General features: G+C 53.2%; 1 protein-coding gene across 1 annotated transcript; it reads left to right on the top strand.

Moving 5' to 3' along the window:
• The first annotated feature begins 13239 nt into the window (after positions 1-13239).
• EVX1 (even-skipped homeobox 1) lies at positions 13240-16652 on the top strand. Its single transcript, XM_069462518.1, has 3 exons — positions 13240-13666; positions 15256-15518; positions 16110-16652. Exons 1-3 carry the CDS (start codon positions 13240-13242, stop codon positions 16650-16652), a joined length of 1233 nt encoding a protein of 410 aa, XP_069318619.1.
• The last annotated feature ends 5748 nt before the right edge of the window (positions 16653-22400 follow it).

Here is a 22400-nt window from a genome sequence, read left to right as displayed (position 1 = left end):
TCCTGCCTTGGCCTCCCAAAGTATTGGGATTACAAACATGAACCATCATGCCTGGCCTTAAATGTTATTTAGATTGAGTTAAAGAATTGCTTGGTGACTTCTGGGACCTTCACCAGGAAGAGTAATGACACCTGAACCTTCTGCTGGGCTTAGGGACAAGAAGCTAGGTGTGGAAGCTGGTGAGAGGGGATCAAAGAGAAATTTGCTTCCCAAATTTCTCCAGAAAGAAATCTTCATAATGTATTCCTTTGAAAACAATGTCCAATATGGCTTCCTTCTTTCATTTCTTCGACATTCACTTCCCACAGATACCAAAGACAGTCCTGCACCACCAAATTTTTCTGTCTCGTCCATCAAAATAAAAAACAGACTGGTGGGAATGGTTACAATATCTGCAGCATCACACTAGTGACAGTGCTATAAGGCACTGGGCAGGATTCTCCTCTGGCAACAATATGGGGAAGTGAGCTGTCTTGGAAGTCCACTCATCTCTTGCTTTCCTTATCGGCTCCACCCTGTCTCCACACCTGTACTCCAGGCCTCCTCTCACTCATTCCCATAACACTGGTAAAGTGTTAATGGATCACTAAGGCCCAAGCAGGTAATGACTTAAAACACCGCTCCTCCCAGAAGGGCGTACTCCTTAATAAGCAGAAGAAAACCTTCACAAGTCCAAAGATTAAATGCTGAAATGACAGGCAGTAGTGCTCTATTTGGGCCAATAAATATGTGAAGAAGGCAATGCAGCTATTATTCACCTCCATTTTACAGGGGAGGACTGAAGCTTCTGAAGGTTAAGCGAATTGTCCAAGCTCACTAGTGGTAAAGCCAGTATTAAAGTCCAGGTCTGTTTGGCTCCAAACATGAGTGGCTTTCCCTGGCATATTTGTCCAGGCATGGGGTTCTTGCTTCTCATCTTCCTTTCATTCCATGAACTCATGGAACCACCTTAGGCTCACATTCAGGGAAGTAACATGCCACAAAGTAATAGCTAACATTTACCGAGGCTTACTGCGTGCTTGATATTCTTCTAAGTGCTTTGTGTACTAACTCATTTTATCCTCATGTGGTCCATTTCACAGATGAGGAGCCTGAGGCTTGAAGAATTTAAGTAACTTACTAAACATCACACAGCTAGTATAGTGGGTGGCAGAGCTGCAATTAGATCCCAAGCAGTCTAATTTGAATCTGTGCACTTAAAAATTATTCTAAATTGCTACTATAGTTAAGAGGGCAATGATTGTACATTACTATTATTATTATTTGAGACAGAGTCTTACTCTGTCACCTGGGCTAGAGTGCAGTGGTGTCTTCATAGCTCACTGCAACCTCAAACTCCTGGGCTCAAGTGATTTTTCTGCCTCAGCCTACTGAGTAGCTGGGACTACAAGTGTGTGCAACCATGCTTGGCTCTTGCTCAGGTTGGTCTCAAATTCCTTGCTTCAAGCAATCCTCCCACCTTGCCCTCCCAGAGTGCTAGGATTACAGGTGTGAGCCACTGCACCCAGCAGTACCATATTATTTATGGATTATCTGCCTATGCCTTTAGTCTAGCATGAAGGGAACATTCCATTATTGCACTAGGCATGTTTTGATTTTCTTCTCACTATTCCAGATCCCAGTGAATGTCCTTTGCAGAAAGGACACAGGATCCTAGATGCCGTTTACTACAGTACTGCAAAGATGGTAGCCAGATACTTCTTTATTTCAATTTCACACTTACCATCTCCACGTTTGTTGATCTTCAACAAATGCATGAATGGACCTTACTTTTGCTATGTAGTTATTTCTTTCTGGATATATTCCACCATTTAGGGAGAAGGGGCACAAACATATGATGTGGCTCCCTGAGCATCATTCACCCTCATTTTGCCTTCACTGCTGCTTCTCACTCAATAAGAGTGCAATGTTGAGAAAGAGAATCACAGACATAGTAGAGTGAAGTAGGGGCACTGCCAAGGTGGGAGATGGGGACCAGTTGGCACTTGCATTTATGGAGTACTCACTGTAGGCCCAACACCATGCAAGGCCCTTTCCATTTGGCGTCTCATTAAATCTTCAGAAAAACTCCTAGTGGCAGGACTTGTATTGTCCTTTTGAGAGCTGCATCTTAGATCAGACATCTTGCAGCTTTGGTCTGCCCAAGGTCACCAGAGAGTAAGTGCCAGAGATGGGGTTCAAACTCAGGTCTGTCTTCCAAATGCATGCTCTTTCCATGTTACCAACTCTCTCTGAAGTACCAGAAATCTTGGCTGGTCAAGTTTGAGAGCACTGGTCTACCATCAATTCTGTTCTCATTGCTGTTACAGACCAGCTTCCATCTTCCCAAAGGTCTCTGGGATCTGTCTCTCTCCCTCCTGGACTCTATCCAGGCCTCACTCCACCTCACACCAGCTCCTTGCTGTTTCTCCCCTGCTGGATCAAAAGATCTCACAATGTTTATGTGTAGAGAAAGAGGATTCATGGCTATTGGAAGTAAAATCTGGTATTTATAAGTAGGGGTTTTCCATCTGCTCTCCCATTTACTATCTGTGTGAGCATAGGCAAGTTGTTTAGCTTCTTTATGCTTCAGTTCCTCATTTATCAAATGGACTCATACCTCCCTCTGAGAGTTGTTGTGAGACTTAAATGAGAGTGTGCAAATCATGCCCTTAGCTTGGAGCCAGAGCACATGGACTTTTTCTTTTTCCATTGCTTGCCTTAAGAAAAGATGAGGGTTGTGATGGAAGGACAGTTCCAGTAAAAGGGAAAATGGCCGATTTTTGGAGTTAATCTGGCTTTTCAATTGATGAAGGGCCATATCTAGGACTAAAATCATGACCTGATTGTTTCCATTTGTAAAAGTGCTCCAACCCCTTCCCCAGGGCCTAAGACCAGGACAGAGTTAAATCCTGGATCCTGGTTTCTTTGGCCCTTTCCATGACTATTTTTGAAAGAGTGACCTTTTTTTCCCCTCTTCTAATTCTTTCCAAGAACAGTAAGTCTGACTCCAGAATAATTAGGAAAACATTCAAAGTTGACCTATTGCCAATGATAGAAGTTGTGAGACAACTTTAAGTCCATTATCATAAAAACTTGCATTAACAGTACATTGTTATGTATAATTATATGTTTTTGATAGCATTTTGTAACTTTCTGCCTTTTCTTTGTGCATGTCAGTATTGCCAGGCTTTAAGAATGGGGCAGGGATTAAGCATAATTCATTCATTCTGTAGAATTCTCTACAAAATTAGGGATCTGGAGAGAAACAGACAAAATGCTGGACAGGGAAGTTCTCCTGAACAGTCTAAACTAATAGATGGATGTTAAAGATTAATATGATGATGTGTGAATATGTACCTGAAGTGAAAATGAAAGAAAAATAAGAAACAAAGAAGTCAAAAGGAGTAATACTGTTCCTTAATTTGCCATTCATCATCTGAGTGATCTCGGGGGAGGGACTTCATCTCTCTGATCCTCAGTTTCCTCCCTGTAAAGTATGAATTATAAAATAGCTGCTCTTTCCATTTCACAGGACTATTGCATTGAATGGACAGCGGGTGTGAAAACTTTACCTGGACAAGAAAAGGCTATCTACCTGTTAATTATTAATACTACTAGTAGTAATCCCTGGTGATGGTCTAGTATTCTTCTAAGGTTTCAACTAGTTTAGCCACCTTTGAAAATGAAATCAATCCTTTGAGATCACAGTGCTTCCATAGGCAGGGATTGAGCCCAGTGAATAGAAGCCTAGCATCAAACTGCTGGGATTCAAATCCCATCTCTGCCACCAATAGGCCATGTGAACTTTAACCCTTCTTTGACTTAGTTTTCTATTTGTAGAATGGGGTGATAATTATAGTTACATCATGGAGTTGTGAGAAATAAATGACATAATCTTACATGCAAAGCATTTAGAATAGTACCCTGTGTGCAGAAGATATTTGTAGGTATCTTTATCCTTGGGTATTGGGTATTATTCTTGGGTATTCTTGGTGGCACCTTGGCCCCACCCTACCTTATTTATAACATTTGCTAAAACTTTAACTTATTAAATAGCATCCCAGAGTATGTCTGATACTAGAAAACTCTGACTGAATGAAAAAGCATCTATATCTATAGCTACATGGCTCAGGCCTTTTGGGGTCCTACTCAAGCTGTTTGCTTTTAACCAGCCATAGAATGTACCTAAATCACCATCTTGAGATATCCCCCCAAAAAGTCCTCGTATAATTCTAACCTAAGATGGTGCAGGCAGGAGGTGCTGGCAGAACCCCACTGGGTCCTTGCCCATAGTCCTTGAGGGCCCATAGAAAACCTATTTCTGTGCCTCACCTTTCCTGGTCCCCAGTCACTCCCAAGGCCCTTTTTTCCATTCTATCTGTTCTCCAGCGGGATGGGAGAGGAGTACCCAGACATGGTATCCATGTATGCAAGATCTGCTCTTCTCCACTCTGGAGCCAGCAAGCCAATCGCATCTCAAGGCCTCTGGTCTCCTTTTGTAAGAGAGATTTCTGGGTAGGACAAGTTTTCCACAACTGCTGAAGCGCTAATCTCCCACAGAGTGAGGAGGGTTTCCAAGTCCTTAGTCAGTGGATGAATGAGAGGATGAGCTAGGAGCTGAATTAGATAATAACACCATTAGGTAATAAGTTAGTGCAGAAAGAGATATATGGAGGTGATAAAGTGGGAAGAATAGCAGTGAATAAATATGAGTAACAGATGTATACAACTCTGCACTAGAGATTTTTTAAAAGGTACACTTTTAAAAAGCCATTCCAGGCAGAGTAGAGAATCATCATGGAAACTTAGAAATCCATCGGGCATAGTTCTTAAACTGGAGTGCATGTCAGAGTCACTTGGAGGGCTTGCTAAGACACATTGCTGGACCCATCCCCAGAGATTCTGATTCAGTAGGTCCCAGAAATTGTCCCGACCCTATGACAGTGGTTCTTGAAGTGTGGTCCCCACATCATGAGTTCAGGTGATATGGGACCACACTTCAGGAATCAATTCATAGGGAATCTGAGAAGAGTTGCTTGGAGGCTGTCTCATTATAAGTGGACCTCAGAAGTAAGTGAGCCCAAAAAAGTGTCTCCCTCCCCATTGTTTCAGAGACAGGGGGCTCCCCAGAGCCTGGGCTTCCTGAGCCACAACAAATAGAATGGTTGGTGTGTTGGTGGCATGATTGAACATACTGGCTGACCAGGGGGATCTATAAGGCTCTCCCACCCATGCGACCCTCCTCATCCAGGCCTTGACTGAAGTCTGTGTGAATGGGTGTGGAGGAGGTTCCACGTCCCTCTCAAAGGATGGGGTGGGGAAGACGGAGGATAGCGTCGCAGGAGAGCTGCCGCATACCTCCCGCCTCCACCCACGATTAATTACCGTCTCGGGAAGTCTAGGCTAAGAGGCGGCGACACACCATCCATCCCTCTGGGGGTCCAGCTCTGAGGGCGCGCGCTTAGAGCGGGGTGGAACTCCCTACCGAGTCAAGATTGGCTGCTCTCAGGGGACGGGAGATTTGGGCCGCTGTTCCTGGCAGAGTCGCGGGATCCGAGCCAGCCAAGATGCTGGAACGCGCCGCGACTTCCGCCTCTGGCGACTGGCAGTGGGGGGCGCACCAAGACAGCAGTTCGGGAGCTGCGCTTTGTCACCGTGGCGACGAGTGTCGAAGGGCGCAGAAAGGGGCCGCGGGGACAGGACTAGGCAGTCGACCGGCTCCCAGGCCAGACAGGCACGCTCAGGGGACTTCGGGCCGTACCTGACGCGGCTCCCGGGGCAGCAGAAGGGACAGACTCCCGGCCCGGGCCCAGTCTGTGCACTCTCTCCGTTCCTGGGCCAGCCGCGCCCTGTGTTCTGGGCTGACATCCTTCCTGCGCTCCCTCCCCGCAACAAGCCGCTGGCGGCCGCTACCCTACCCTGACATAGTCACCGACAGGCTTCTGGGCCAGGAGCGCACACTCCCTCCACGTCGCGGCGCCCTGCGGCCCTTCCTTAGAAGAGAGATTAGCCACCCTTTCCGTTGTCCTCAGCTCCTCTGACACCAGCGACAACTGGCGAGGGCTGGCTCCTGCCAGTCATTCACCGTACGCTGGGACCGCGCCCGCACTGGTCCAACAAACCTGGGAAGGGTGGACCCTGTCCGGGTCTTTTAATCACAGCCAAGGCATCGATCACAGTTGTCTGGGTGTTAGGGAACCACGTCTTCGGTCCTGGGGGCGCAACGCTAACTTCGGAAGGAGACTCCGGCCTTTGGGTTAAAGGCTGGACGACTTGGGTTAAAACCCCAGCTCGACCACTTCCCAGCTGTGTGACTCTGGGCAAGTTCCTTAACTTCTCTGAGTGTCAGTTTTCCCGCTGCACAATGAGAGGAACTGTACCTCATAGGGCGCTCTGAAGCTCGATAGTAGGGAGGTACTACTACGAATCATGGGGGACGCTGTAAAACTCAGTCCCCAGAACTCTCTATACAAAGGTTTTTCCATTTCACGGGAGGGAGGGGCTGAGCCTGCCCGACCAGTTGGACTTCTTTGCCTGGGGTCGGAGAAGGGGGGTGGGGGTGGTTCTCCAACCCCCCGTGCGCGAGACCCACCCCTCTGTTCGCTGCCAGGCGCCACCGCGTCTCGCGGCTGGGCGAGATCAGGCGAGGAGAGGGGAAGAGGCTGCAGCCCCCTCCTCGGCCGGCCGCGGAACCAAGAGAGACAGACGGTCAGAGATCACGCAGAGACAGAGATCCGCACCCGGAAGGAAGCATTTAGGGCAGCTTGAGTTGTAGAGCAGAGATTCCCACGGGCTACTGACTCCACCCAAATTGGAGTCTGGGATCCTGAGATTGGGCCACCCTGAAAGCTGCAGTGTGGGGTTCGCTCTTGCAGTGTGCGGAGCGGGTAGCGCCCCATTCCGGGAGAGATTGCAGGGGAGTGAGGGGTGGGAGGAGTGGGGAGAGCAAGGTGGTCAGGTAACTCTGGCCGTTGGATAGTCCAACCCTTAGAAAGGATTTATGCTTAGACAAAATCTATTAAAACAAACTTCCCCCAAACAGATCCCCCCCCATAAAGGAAAGGAATGCATGGTCTAATACGGTGATAATATCTGGGAAGTTCCTTGCACTCTGGGTCTCCTTATCCCAAGGGAAGGTTAGCCCAAACCAAGTCCTGCCTTTGACAGGAGAAGCCACACTGGGGCCATTCCCTCCCTCAGATGCAGAACCAGGACTTAGAGGTTTTGAGTGGGGGCATATGCAGAGCACCGAGGATGTGCCCAGGCCAGGTTGCAAATGTGGGCAGGCCTGACCAGGCCCTCAGGTTTTGTCTCTTGGGCCAATCAATTCTGGAGGGCAGTCTGAGGGAGGTAGCTGCCATATAAGGGGAAGTACCCTAGTAAAGCTATATCCCCTATCAAATGGATCAAGTAATTTTTCCCTGGGTATGTGGCTCTAGAGGGGCTGTAGGAGGTGGGGGAATTTCAGGAACTGAAGGCCAACTCTGTGCATTTTCCTGGGGGAGAGGGCTGCCTGATATGTGAAGAGGCCATAGACCCTGGGAGGTTAAAACTGGGTGACCCTGGCCAGTTCTGCTCCATTTCAGAAAGCTTCTCAGGACCTCAACAGATGTAATGGTCACAGAGGGACAAGATTTTGTCTTAGTCTCCAGGACCAGCTGCTGCAGTGATGTTCCTGATATTTCTGGACTCAGACCCTGAAGACCCTCTCCACCTGTTTGGGCAGAGCAGTTAGTTTCTCCTACCCAACATCCCTGAGGGTGGCTCCCACTTCCCTGCAGGGTCCCCATCCAGCCTTTGATCCTTGTCCCAAAAGAGGGTGAGGCCTGGAGGGCTATTTCTTTCTTTACTCTCCTTCATGCCCAAAGGGAGTGGTCAGCTGTTACTTGCCCTCCCCTATCCCCACCCCACTTGTGAGTTTGTCTGGGAGTGAGGTGGAGGAAAAAGGTCTTGGACAAAATGCCACAATGTGAATTTTTGTACGGAAAGTCTCAGGACCCAATGCCTAGCACCTTTCCAACAGCTCAGGTGGACTTTGGGCCAGAGGAAGGGGGCTCCCATTTATGCATGAGCTTTCTCGCTGTGCTTCAGCTCTCTCAGCTGCAAAATAGGGATGATTTATAATGTCTTCCTTAGAGCCTTTTTTGAGAATGGAAAGAGCTAATACATGTGAAACACTTAAAACAGTGACTGCTCTTATCACATGGGGTTCCCAGACGTTCAGGTGGGGTTCTCTTTGCCCTCATGGGAAGCATGAGTGTGTGGGGTGGGGGTGGGAGTGTGGGGTGGGCCCTGAGCCTTGCAGCCATGTAGATGCTTCTGAGGGCAGGTGGAACACTCTCTGAGAGGGCCTGGACCTGCTAGATCCCAGCAAAGGCTGAAGGTTTGTGGAACGTTAGCTTTATGGAGAGTTGGGGTTTGAGGCATCCCAGAAGGTGGCGGTGGCAGGGCCTTGGAAGGAGGGCTGGGCCTGGTCTGACACCAAGCTATGACTTGGCCATTTGAGGCCTCCCTACAACTGTGGGAGAAAAGGTACTGTGCTCTGTTGAGGCCTTTTAAAGGACTGTTATGTAGATTATTATGTAAATTAAATGAGAACGGGTGTCAATGTGCTTTGTAATGTAAGCAGACTTCAGGACAGAAATGGTGAAGGGAGAATCTATACCATCTCTACTAGGGTGGGGGAGGGAGATGACTGGGCCTTTGGGTGCCTGAGTGTTGGAGAATTGCACCTTCCAGTCAGTAGCTTCAGGTGGGGGCAAGCCTCAAGCTTGGGGAGGTCCTCAGGGTGCGGGCCCTGGCCTGGGTCCTCCAGCTCTGGGATGTGCGCCTTTTGGCCGTCAGCGGTAGCATGTGGCTGGAAGCTGCCCGGATGTGGCCTCCAGGAGCCCAGGCAGACAGGTGCAGAGGCAGGAGCGGCAGCAGGGCTGGCTGCCTCCGGGGACCTGAGGAGCAGCAGGCGCTGGAGGGCCAGAAAGCATCTAGCTTCCTGTCCAGATACCCGGCCCTTCGTTCCAAGAGGCGCGGAGAGGAGGGGACGCTTGTCCAAACCAGAGTTCCCCAAACCACAGGTTCCGCTTGAAGGGGAAACTGTTCTGCGATGCCCGCCGCAGCTTCCCACTGCCACCAACTCCCTCGGCGGACTCCGCTGCCCACTGCAGCGTGGACGAGTGGGTCGGGAGAGTGGTCCAGCCATGACCTCCCCGCCCGTGGAAGCCCGACCTCCTGGCGTGTGAGATCCACTGGACCTCGTTCCTGGAGAGGGACACCCCGCGGGTTTCCAGCGGGGCGTCGGCAGTTTCCACGGACGAAGCAGGAACCCACGGCCAGAACCACTATCCCCCTCCGGCCATCCCGGCGGAGACGACCCAGCAGCGCGGGAACTTCGACGGCAACAGCCGGAACCACAGCCTGGAAGATGACCAAGGACCCAAGATCAGTATCCACAACAGCTGGAAGACACTTATTGTTTAAAAGGAAGCTCTTTTGTTCTTTTCACCAAAGAGAGAAGCAAAAACTTTTTTTTTCCCTGATCAAAATTTTGCCGACATCTAAACAGCCAAATCAGCTCCTGGCCTCTGTGTCAGGACACCTCGCCCTTTCCCCTTGGCGGGCCGGGACGCTTGCTTGCCGCTGGGAGGCCCTCGCTTCAGGCTGCGGAAGGAGCTCAGGGCCGCAGCCCGTCCCCAGCCCCCGCCCCCCACTGTTCCCCCGCCCGCCGCCGCGGCTCTCCCGAGCGGGGTTTTCTTGGGAAGCGAAGCAGTTCTAGCCAACCTGGGCGTCTGGTGGCTGAGGCCCGGCTTCCGATTCCATTTAAAACGACCCGCGCATCTTATCTCCGTGTAGCTTCCCTGGGGTTTCCACCCACCCCCGGCCCAGCCCAGCCCAGCCCAGCCCTGGCGGAAGCAGAGCCGGGAGCTTTTGAAGTCCCCAGAATTTCAATCCGAGAGGAGCCGGCTGGACCGGAGCTGGTCGCCCCAGCGGGGAAGGGACTGTGGGCCTGCGGGGTAGGGGGATGGGTGTCTCCCCGCTGCAGGAAATGAGAAGCGGCAGCAGCCCCGCCTGGACCCCACTTGGGCTGCTGTCACCTCCTCTCCGCTTTATGGGGTTGCCCAGGCTTTTATGGGGTTGTGCAGCTTCACTCGCTTTCCGAATGTCCCTTCCTTCTTGCGCCATGCCGTGCATAACCTTCATGATACAGTGATAAGGACGTTATTAAAATCCCCCCAAAAGCCAAAACGGTGTTCTTATCCGGTCTCCTCTTTCTGTCTTCTTCCTGTTAAAAATTCAGCCTTTTTAAATCTGGTATCAATGCTTTAGTAAGAAATGATATTTGGTTAAAAAAATTTTTTTTTCTAAAGCCCTGGGGTAGGAGGTGGTTGGGTAGGCTCCTAAAGACCGAAGAAACTGAGGCTGCTCTGAAAAGGCGGAGCAGAAGTCGGGAGAGGGGTGGGGCTGAGGGGCTATGTCTCTGACACTTAAGATCTGGAGCCCAAAGGCGGCAGCCTCCCTCTAGAGAATGTCGGCTTTTGCCTTCTCCTGGGGGTGTAAGGGGAAGGCCTGCTCTGCTGGGCACGACCCAGGAAGGAGACTAAGTGGCACCCCTTGATCTCTCAATCCCACTCTGCTTTCATCTCACGGAGAAAACTCAGAGGAAAAGAGGATCAAACACAGAGCATTCCCATTGAATGCAAAGCTGGGGGCGGGGCAGGAGAGCCTGGAGTCCCTCTGTGGACTCCGCTCTGAGGAGATGAGGGTAGCAAGCTGTGAGAAGGTGGCCTGCTCATGGGGGGGGGGGGGGGGGGAGAAGGGAGTCGGGGCGCCACCCAGTCCCAGTGCTGGAAGGGCCCTACAGAGAGCATGCAACCTGGGCAGCTTTAAGACACATGCTCAGGGGTCGACTTTGACGGGAAGGAGAGAGCAAACCAGGTGCTCCCTCAGGCTCTGGCTGTTTTGGGGGAAGGGCAGGGCATGACAGAATCCTCGGACAACTCTGAAGGGCAGCAAAAGGTTTTGGGATTTGATCCTCCCATTCCCAACCGCTCCTCTCTCATCTCTAAAACATTTCCCAGGTTTTTGGCTTAGTAGTGCTCAGCAGATGGTGGCTTTGGGAGTCCCAGGGAGTGGAAATATTTATCTGAACCCTACCCTCTGTATTCCATGTCCCCCAGGTGAGGTTAATGAGCATCTTGTTATTGAATTGGGGGAGGAGTGGAAAGAGGAGTGGGGAGGAAACTTTGTCTTTTCCTTGGACCCCTTGCTTCCTCCACCACTTCCATAACCCCATGGATGGGCAGACTGGGGGGCGGGGGGGGGGAGGAGGAGGAGGAGAGAGGGAAAAGAGAAGAGAAAAAGAAAAAGGAGTGGAGAAAAGTGGGAGATAGAAGACAAAAGGGTAGCAGCGGAGGGACTTTAAAAGCTGAGATTTTGCCTAAGGACATGGAGAAGGAGGGAGGAGCAGGGGCTGCACTTTGTAGCTGGCTTTGTAGGGCTAGAAGCTCTTGAGAAGGAGGCGGAGAAAGGGGGGTTGAGCATAGAAGGTGCCCACCTCCTGCCCTCAGCAAAGTATAGAGAGACCCAGCCCACCTGTCAGCCCCAAAAGACTTGCCCAGAGTTTGAAAGGGCTCAGTTTGAAGGAGTTCTAATCCACATTCCCCAGAAGAAGACCGGAGAGAGGCCTGTGGCAGCCCCCAAACATCAAGTTCCACACCCTCTAGACCTTCAATGGGGGTTCAACTTCCATCCCTAAAAATTTATGAGCCCCTAGTCACTTGCTCTTTCAGGGCATTTTCAGTGACTTCTCTCTCTTTAACTCCCAGCACCACCCACCTTTGGAGCCAGGGACCAATGCCCCTGGGCAGGGCCTGAGGGAAGACCCTGTGAGTCAAACCTCAACGGACCCCACCGTTCTGAGTGCTGCTTCCTAATCCTCGCCCTAAACCCCTGGGTGAAAGCTAGCACATTCTCCCTGCTAGGGGCCTCCAGTGCTGCCATAGTAGGGGCCACATTTAGCACTACCTCTTCACTTGAAAAATCTCTTTTGGGGAGAATTCGTTGACTCCGAACGAATGCCTTAAAATACGGGCAAGAAAAAAAAAAATACCACTCTTAGAACCTCTCCCCACCCAACATACCTGAAGTGCAGGCGAGGCCCAAGCAAACGGGAAAGCGATTTCTTCTATGATAGCCACCCCGAGGTCAAGTCAGGCTGTGGAAAGCTGAAGACCATCTAGATAGGGAAGGGGAATAAAAAAAAAAAAAAATCAGCGAACACTGACTCAGCAGCTGAGCCGGGTCTTTAAAGAAAAAAAAAAAATGAAGGTATTATAATCTCTTGCCCCTTGGGGAAGAAAAATAGCAAAGTTTGGTTCCCCAGACGAAGGAAACCGATGGGAATAAGGGGAGGGAGGAGAAGAGAGAGGAAAGAATAGCTCAGGCTCAAGCTCTCCAGTTTACTTGGGGAAGGGGGATACGTTTTTCGGTAGCTTGTAAAAAGACTTTGGAGCCGGTTTGAGGTTAGCTGCCAGGGGCAGGCAGTTGTAATAATGCCGAAAGAATCGAGGCTTGTAAGCCGGCCTTCACACTTCTAAAATGCAGTTACGGATTCTTTCATCAGTGTTAGATCAAGGCACCAAGTTAAGAAAACAAAAATCAAAACAATAATAAAAGAAAAAGTCAAAAGCTTATTTAATTACCGAGTCCCGCCGCCCCTGCGGAACTCGCCGTGCTCGTCAAGCTCTCTTTTCTTTCTGCGGAATTCCATTTGCATCCCCTCTGCCTGGGTGTCTCCCTCTCTCAGTGTGTGTGTCTCTCTGTTTTCACACTCTCCTCCCCATTCGAACGAGGCCCACACCTGGCGCATCACTGCCGAGCCATTAGCTGCGGGTCTCCTTTCATCTTCCCTGTGGCAGACGTTTCTATTTATCCACTTGCGCTCGCCGAGTGGCGTCACCAGCGGTACTGTAATGACGATTGCAGCAGGAGGATGACAGCTTAGAAAGAAGAGGGCAATGGGGCTTCCTCCCAGAGGCGGTGCGGCACAGAGGAGCGCTCGCATCACAAGGTGACCCTAGCTCCCCAACGCCACCGCTGCGGTCGCCGTCGACATCGCACTCCGGCCGCTCAGCGCCCGCCCAGTCGCCCGGCCTCTTTTTCTCCCTCTCGCAGCCAAGATCTATCCAGCCGCTGGGGACCCGGGGAGCAGGGGGTTAGGAGCTCACTTGGGGCTTTCCCCCGCCCCCACCGGAGAGCCCCGGGATGGAGAGCCGAAAGGACATGGTTATGTTTCTGGATGGGGGTCAGATTGGCAGTCTGGTTGGCAAGAGGGTCTCCAGTTTGTCCGAAGCCGTGGGCAGCCCGCTGCCCGAGCCGCCCGAGAAGATGGTGCCCCGTGGTTGCCTGAGCCCGCGGGCCGGCCCTCCGGCCTCCCGGGAGCGCGGCGGGGGAGGCCCGGAGGAGGAGCCGGTCGATGGACTAGCAGGCAGCGCGGCGGGGCCGGGCACCGAGCCACGGGTAGCCGGGGCGGCCATGCTCGGCCCAGGACCCCCAGCCCCCTCCGCCGACAGCCTCTCTGGCCAGGGGCAACCCAGTAGCTCGGACACCGAGTCGGATTTCTATGAAGAAATCGAGGTGAGCTGCACCCCGGACTGCGCCACCGGGAACGCCGAGTACCAGCACAGCAAAGGTAGCCACCGCACCCCTCCATTCCCCCAGCCTCCCACTGCGCCCACCCTTCACTTCAGAGTAGGCCAGGAGGAAGACACTCCTTTCTCCCAGGGCAGGATGGCTGGGGGGACCCACCTGAGCAACTGTCCCCTGCTAGCTGCGCCCTAGCGGGGGTCTCCTGTGTTCTGGCATTGGCGGGACTGAGGGTGACAGCTGTGCCCTGTGGGGGGGAATGCAAGTCCTGGGCTTGGGGGAGTCAACGTGCACCCCAACCCCCCAGTGTTTTGTGGGAATGCTTCAACTGTGGGGGGAAGACACCTTCCCCAAGCGAGGGCAAGATCAAACGCCAGTCCCGGCAATTTGTGGCTGGCGGGGTGTAAGACGCATCGAGGCGCGGAAGCCAGGAGTCCATAAAGGACCCTAAAATCGCGGCCCACTCGGGCAGCCCGGGTGCTGCAGCCCTCCGACCAGTTTGCACATCGGTCAGAGGTCCAAATTACCTTGTCACTTCCCGGGCTTGGCGGCGCCAGGTCGGAAATGGTCCCAATGGTCTAATTGCCTTTGGTCTCCGGTTGCATTTGAAAAGGCAGAGATCAGGTCCTCCCCCTTTCCCGTTCCCTTCCTAGTCCCACTTCTCCATCCAAAGGAAAAGGAGCTGCAGGGGGCTGGAGCCCCACCCTTCTCAGAGGTAGGCCCAAAGCGGGGCAGCTTTAACTGGAGAACCCCTCCCGGACCAAAGGCTAATGGGAGAGGGGGATGGATGGCCCGGAAGGGAGTCTCCTGAGCCAACAATCACCCCACCAGAGAGGGGTGGAAAACTGGGAGGGAGAGCCCACCAGCAGACACTCCTCCATAAAGCTGTGGGAGTGGGTGGAAAGAGCCTGGGAGGGAAGAAAGACCACCCGTTGGCCTTAGCAGCCAACACCTTGTGGGGAACCCACACCCACCCCTTACCATCTTATCACCCACTCCACCCAGACTCCCTATCATACCCTCAGAACAACCTATACTTCACTCAAATACACAAAGGTAATAGTATACTCAAACATGCACTCCAATGCCACCCCCTGCAATACATGCAACCTAGTACACATTCCCACACCTGTGCTGGCAGCCTGGCAAACAACAAGGAAACTATCTGCTCAGCATCCTACAGTGCTCTAAGACACAGAGGTTATAACTGCTCCAGCACAAAGATGCATCTCAACTCACTTGCTGGTCAAAAGTGCATATACTGGCCCACACCTGCCAATGGTAGGCAAAAAGCTCCTGGAGGCTGCAGTTCACCTGTGCCCTATGGCATGTAGGGAGGGTGGCTGGAAGCCTCTGTACCCAGCTTGCCTTAGTCGGATGCCTCTCATAGAGCAGCCAGGCCAGACCTCCCCAAAGACATCTATGTACCTATCCAAGGGCAAGCCCTTATCCTTTCCCCTGGGTCCCCCAGAGGCTGCAGAGCCCCAAGCAGTGGCAGTTACTGAGATGGCTGGGAGTGGGGTGTGTCCCTTCCCAACTCAGCTCCCTCGTGGGCCTACAGCTCTAAGTCAGCGGCGTTTGTATCTGTTGTGTGTCCGTGTGTGTGCCCGTGTGTGCTCTGGGCTCCCTGCGCAGGGCCCGGCTCTGAGGCACTGGTCGGCAGCCCGAACGGAGGCAGCGAGGCCCCCAAGAGCAACGGCGGCGGCGGCGGCGGCGGGGGCGGCTCGCAAGGCACCCTGTCCTGCAGCGCCAGTGACCAGATGCGCCGTTACCGCACCGCCTTTACCCGGGAGCAGATTGCGCGGTTGGAGAAAGAATTCTACCGGGAGAACTACGTATCCAGGCCACGGAGATGCGAGCTGGCGGCCGCCCTAAACCTGCCGGAAACCACCATCAAGGTATGTGGGGTTGGGACTGGGAAGGCAGGTGTGCACCCATTTAGCAGGAAGTAAATACCAACTGCCCACTCCTTAAATCAGTGCCTGGAATTGAGCCTGGGGTTTTCCTGCCTAGTGCGTGCAGATTTATCTTGCTAACGATCCCTAGGCGGGCACTGCTGCCATGCGGTTGCCTACGTTCCTTTCCTAGTCAAATAGACAACGGGGATGGGGATGGAGTGCCTGTGTGGGTAACAGGGAGTGACGCAAAGGAGATGGAGGGAAGCGGTCTCGTTTCTGGGGAAACACTGCCTCAGACTCATGTAGTCCCAGTCCTAGTCCTTTCATTACTTGCAAACCCATACCAGGTTCTGGCACCCTGGGGGGGCCTGGCCACGTGGGCCGAGGGAAGGAGGAACCGAGATTGCAGTCACTCCCCAACCTCTCTTGAGGGATTCCAGCTCCAGGTGGTGGTGGTGGGGCCTGCCCTCGCCCCAGTGGTGTCTGCTTTGGCTATTCTCTGAACTGCCAACATTGGCATGAGACAGGACTTTTGGGCTCTGGGAACGGGGCCAAGTCCAGCTGCCGATCCTGCCCCGCTCCTCTCCCCAGGTGTGGTTCCAGAACAGGCGCATGAAGGACAAGCGGCAGCGGCTGGCCATGACATGGCCGCACCCGGCCGACCCCGCCTTCTACACGTACATGATGAGCCACGCGGCGGCCGCGGGCGGCCTGCCCTACCCCTTCCCGTCGCACCTGCCCCTACCCTACTACTCGCCGGTGGGCCTGGGCGCTGCGTCCGCGGCCTCGGCCGCCGCCTCGCCCTTCAGCGGCCCGCTGCGCCCGCTCGACACGTTCCGCGTGCTCTCGCAGCCCTACCCGCGGCCGGAACTGCTGTGCGCCTTCCGCCACCCGCCGCTCTACCCCGGGCCGGCGCACGGACTGGGCGCCTCCGCCGGCGGCCCCTGCTCCTGCCTCGCCTGCCACAGCGGCCCGGCTAACGGGCTTGCGCCCCGGGCCGCCGCCGCCACCTCGGACTTCACCTGTGCCTCCACCTCCCGCTCGGACTCCTTCCTCACCTTCGCGCCCTCCGTGCTTAGCAAGGCCTCCTCCGTCGCGCTGGACCAGAGGGAGGAGGTGCCCCTCACCAGATAAGGGGCGGCCCACGGGCGGTCGGCTCCAGGACGCCCGTGGGGGGCCCCGCGGGACACAGCCAGGGCTCCTCCTCGCCCTCAGGACACTGAGGGGAGAGGAGAAGGCCGAAAAGGACCAGCGGGACTCGGCCTCGAGGATTGGGACGCCCAGGAAGCAGCCGTGGCTGGCGTTCTGTGGGGCAGAAGTGGGGATGGAGAAGCAGAGGTTGAAAGACCTTCCTCTGGGGTGACCTCTCTTTGCCATCCATCATGGGACCCACACACCTCAATGGGGTTGAGGCTGTGGCTCCAAAGCTAGACAAAAATTAGCAACAGTAACCAATATCCACAACCCCTCAGGCCTCCGTCACCCCCACCTCACACTCCTTCCTCGAGCAGCCCCCTCTCCCCTGCCAAGGCCAGGCCCAAGCACTGGAAAGGAAAACTGCTGTCTCTCTGAACAAAATGCTGTGTATGCAGAGCAGGTAGAGATTAATCTTTGCCAGCTTTTCCAAGGCATGGCAAGGGGCTTGAGGATGGCAGCACCGGCCATTTGGGGGAGAGAGTGAGAGAGATGATTTACTACCAGAGAGAATCCTGCCCCTTGGCATGGAACCTGGGGGCTCTCTCACCTTCCTGGAGCCTCAAGTACACAGCATCTTCTGGTTCTGGCATCTACCAGTACCTGATCTCTTTCCTCATTCCCAGCTTTATGATAGCTCTCAACTTGTAGCTCCATCCTTATCCCCACCCCCTCCACCTCCCCCACTCCCTCCACCTCCCCCACTCTTCCCACCCTCCACCCACACCCCATTTTTTGTTAAAATCTGGCTGGGAGGCTGCAGACACCCCAGTGCCCCTTGGCAGCTTCTAAGAGGCCAATCCTCTTTTCCCTGCGCCCAGCACACACCCTGATTAGCAAGTGTGAGGAGGGTTTTTGAATGTTGAATGTATAATAATGATCACCATTGGAGCCCAGAGCTGAGCTGTTAACAAGGTATCCAGGGAAGAGCTTAGGGAGTGGGAGCTTCACCTCCCTCCCTCCCTCCCTATCTGGTAGCAAATTAGAGGCTATTTTCATCTTTTGCCTGTTCATCTTCACTTCACTAGCTTTCTGGTCCTACCCTTTGCATTTGGCATTTTTAAAAAATCTTTCTCTCATTTTCCTCCCAAGCTGCCACTGGGGCTTGGCTTTCACATGCCAGTGGGGAGCCTTCTGCCCCTTCTGGGAACTCTGTCTCTGCCCTTCACCAGGGTTTGTTTGGGAGCCCCTCTGAAACCCCCACTTCCACATCCTTGCAGACAGTTTTTGAGGAAGAGGAAACTTGTGTTCCCCAGTGCAAGCTTCGCCCTGACTGAGAGGCAACGGTTCTTCCGGGAGGGAATAAATTTGGGTTGGTTTGAGATTTTCCTTTGAAGCCCAAAGAATTTACTGTTACAATTTGTTAACCATATTGCAATAAAAGCTGGACATGATTCTCATTTTAGCATTTTAATTTTTTTGGAAACAGGTAGCACGTTGACTCTTTGAATGGCTAGTTCAGCCACCATGGGCTTGCTGGGGAAGGAACCAAAAGATGGACCCACAGAGTCTTCCAAGCCTTGACTGCTGTGTTGGGTGTTGGTAGGCTCCAAACAGACACTGCCCAGAGGCAGAGAACGCAGGCTCCCAGCTGCCCTGGGGTGCATGTATCCTTAATTCTGGGCATGCTCTGGGGCCCTCCATGGGTAAACTTTCCCTTCAGAGTGCTGACCCCACCTGGGGCCCACCCCAGTGATGGATGGTTTCTTCTCCAGCTGCTCCAATCCTTTGAGGAAAGGGGACCTGGACTGTGGTCTCTGTGTTGTCTTCCTCCACCCCAACCCAAGGTGAAGGTAAACGGGGCAGCAGAAGTGGAGCTTGAGCTCTGCAGAGAGCTGGGTTTGCTTATCAAGCTGGGTCTGCATCTGAGGGTGGGGGAAGAGAGTGGAAGAGAACTCCTGTGTTGGGATCATCTTGGTTTGAATAATCCTCAGACTGCAAGTCATCTCGAGAATGGGACTCCGGGCAGACAGAGAAAGGGGACAGGCAATGCTCAGCAGCTCCCTGCGCCCCTCCCCCCAAAACACACAAGAGAACCAAGCTTGGCTGGGGAGTCCCGCTAAAGCAGGGGAAAGATGAGAGCCTTCAGGGAGGCTAGGAGGCTATCCAGCATGGACACCCAGGGTCCTCTGCCGGAGTCTCTGCCAGTGTTTCGCCAGTCCGTGGTGACTCCTCATCTGCCTTCCTCTCCCCTTGGGCTTCACAGCAAACCCTCCTGCACGCAGTGGCGGGTGCTCTCCCAAGCAAAGGCCAGCGCAGAGGTTTCCAGCACCGTCCGTTCTCCTCCCCACCCCCCCACCCCCCCCCACCCCCGCCCGGCACAGCTCTCTCTGCAGCCGGAAGCTCCCGAGTGCCAAATCTCGGCAAATTTTGCCGTTGCTCTGCGTCGGGCAGAGATTGCTTGCGACAGGTAAATGGGCTGCGGGTTGCCTTAATGCCAGGCGTATTTTCAGTTAATAGGGAGGGAAAATGAGGTGTCTGCAGCGATATTGGAAAGTACAAGATCGATGATCCGGCCTCGTGTCCAATCAGCAGCCTTTAATTGACTGTATTTTCTGGGTAATTGAGCCTCTCTTCCTCCAAATTGAAGTGGAAGATATAACAATACATCTTGCCAGGAGGAATTACTCATTACTTCATAATGAAATTTCCCTTTTGCCAAGGTTTGCGGTTTGGCGCTAGGGACCACTTCTTCCCCCACCCCGCATGCTTAGCCCACCTGCACCGGGCAACCGCATCCGGCCCGACACGCCCCATTTGGGTGGGTAGAAGGGAGTGGGAGATGACCATGAAGAAGCACTGCCGCCCCACAGCCGCAACCGCTATCTGTAAAACAAGAAGGCTAGACAGGCCACGGGGGGCTGACAGGATATTGTTTTCGTTTTTTCACTTTCTGAGTGCCTCCACTTAGCTTTGTCTCATCTCGGTTCCATTTTGCAGGTGGGAAAACGGAGGCTTCGAGTCTCGCACAGCTATTAGTGGTCGGTCGATGTAGCTTTGAACTCCAGGCTCCTGCTTCCTCCTCCCTCGCAAAGTTTTGGGGCCCAGAGTCCGCGGTCACCCTCAGCGAAGTCTGACACCTCACTCCCGACTCACACTTTCTCACCGCCGGGTGGTCCAGCGCCCAGCCCGGGTTCGGGTTCGCCCAGCCGGTCAAGGTTGCCGTCCCGCAGCCCGAGTGCGCGCCGGGCCCCCAGCCGTCGCCGGCTTGTTAGCGTATGATTGATTGCCTTATTAAAGCGTCTTCTTGTAAGTGTGACCAAACTGATTGCATTGCATATGTTTGGGATAATGCTCATTTTAAACAACAGGATAAAGAGGATGAGCTCGGCAGACCCTCGAAGACGAAATGATTTCGTCCAGCAGCTCCCTAACTCTGGCATTAAATTGCCCAGTTACATAGCAAATCACTTGCTATAGGTTCCTACATCGTTGTCCCCGTTTTTTCCCCTTGGCCTACAGTTTGATCCCGTACTCCAATGTGGTATGCCCCGCAAATGGTGATTTGCTCTAGTGAGATATCCACTCCACCTTCCTAGTCTTGAACCCTACACCCGCACACCCACATGAAGTCCTCCTCCCCCATCCCAGGCTGAGGGAAAAGGGATTCAGAACGCACCCTTTCACCCTAGGCCTCCCAGGGGGACATGGCCCTAGACAGTCACCCCACATGGGTGCTTGGGTCCCTGCAGTAAGGCATGTGTCCCTTCACCCCCACCCCCAGCCCTTTCACTGAAGTTTAAAAGATTCTTTTGTTCCCCAGGCTTCTCCCGCTCGGTTGCTTCCATTATTCCCCAATCGAGGAAACACCAGCCACCATATGTCCACCGGAGAGCGTGAGTGTCACAGTGGACAGTTGCTGAAGATGTCCAGACGTATGGCATTCTCAAAGTGGGAAGAGTTTTGCCTTCCTAGCATCCTCTCTGTATACCGTCATCCCAGAGTGGTAGAGGGAGGGGTAGGAGTCAGTGGGGGAAGGAAGGGAAGGAAAGGAGGTTGGGGCAAAAAATTGGCATTTCTTCTAATTATCTTCCCATGCCCCCCTCCACCATTCGTTGTGTTGTGTCAAGGTTCTTTCTATGTCGGTTCCCTAACAAAGAAATCCTCATCCGGCCTCCGCATACTCCTGTCGATTTGCACAAGACCCAAACAGCTCACAGATTGGACTTCCTAAGGGACACCTTTGGGATATGCTGGAATTCTGATTTGTTCAAGATGATGACAGTCATCAGAACAAATCAGAAACGATGCCACTCTTCAGGGTGTCATTTGTAAGTGCAGTCATACAGATTCGTTTGCAGGTCCCAGCAAAAACTCATCTGGATAAGTGACTAGATCCAAACGACAATTTCTTCCATCACTCAGCTCCTCCCAAGCTCTGCAGGGGCAGGCACAACAGACTGCATTAAGGTGAAACTAAGGCCCAGCTCACCATTTGTGCAAGCTTGAGGGACCCCCGAAATGTTGGCCCTGAGAAAAAAACCAAAACCCAATCACAAAATGCGTCCTACTGTATACAAAGCAAACAGAAACAAAGTCATTTCCAAAATCACCTTCTCAGCAAATAAGTATGTGATGTTCTGAGCAGAGAAAGATTGCCACTTAAAAATAACATGAAAGCATTAAGTAATTATTTAAAACAAGGCTGTTTAGAAAAATATTTGTATTTATTGCAGCTGCTCAATTGGCCTCGTTAAAGTCGGCAAGCATTTAAATTGTGTTACAATCTCATTTAAATCCCGCTCCGTTCCAGCAGGCTGAAGAGCTTGAATAGACCAATCACTTCATAATGATGATGAATGAGAAATTAATTCAGATACAAGCAAGACAATTTAGGCCTTCATCTGTTTAAATAGCCTTCCAATATTATTCGCGATCGCGGGTCACAGATTGAATCAATTGTCCAATCTTGTGAAAGTCATATCCTTGCATCTTCATCGAGATTATTTATAGCGCAGTGAAGGCTGCTGAAAGGTATACGCTGTTAACAGGGACAATTACTTAAAGGGAAGCGTTTATAAAATGGGAAACAAATGCCGAGGTTGGTAACAAATGGGATCAAAAGCAGCCATTCCAATCTGGCTTCTCCGGGGAAGGGAGCGGCGCGGCCCTGCAGGATGAGGGACTCTTCTGGCCTCCCTAGGGCCCAGGTGAGGCCGAGTCTCCAGGGTGCGCCAGCCTGCGCTGTGGCTGTGGCTGGGGTGGCGACCCGGGGCGGCCTCGCCCTCGCCGGCGTCAGGTTCCCAACGCCGGCGCGCAGGCAGCTGCCGGGCGTGGCCTGGGATGGACGTCCCGAGGAGCAGCGAGCGGCCCGAGGACGCCCGCCCCCAAGGCGTCCCAGTTTGTGTCCTGGTCTCTGCCATCTCTGAGTCTCGGGATCCTGGCTACGGTCTGACCACCACTCTCAGGTGGCGACAGGGTGCTGGGGCCTTCGTCGTGGAGGTCTGGAGGCCTCGTTGCGCACCCAGGGCGGAGGTTGTTGGAGGCTTCTGGACTCTGGAAGTCCAGCCTCCTCTTAACCTGGGCCTCCTTCTAAGTCAATGGCAGGGGCGGGGGGAAGGCCTCCATTTCCACGGGCCCCCTCGCCCGGGTCACTTCCACGGCCTGCTCCTCTGGGTGCCCTCGGGCCTGTGAGCAGCGTCCATTTCTCCCAACAAAGAACCCTTTCCCTCATCGAAGTGTCCCTTT

This window comes from Eulemur rufifrons, chromosome 29 (genome assembly GCF_041146395.1).
Source record: "Eulemur rufifrons isolate Redbay chromosome 29, OSU_ERuf_1, whole genome shotgun sequence".
Taxonomy (NCBI): Eukaryota; Metazoa; Chordata; class Mammalia; order Primates; family Lemuridae; genus Eulemur; species Eulemur rufifrons.
This window is presented reverse-complemented; position numbering and strand designations above follow the sequence as displayed.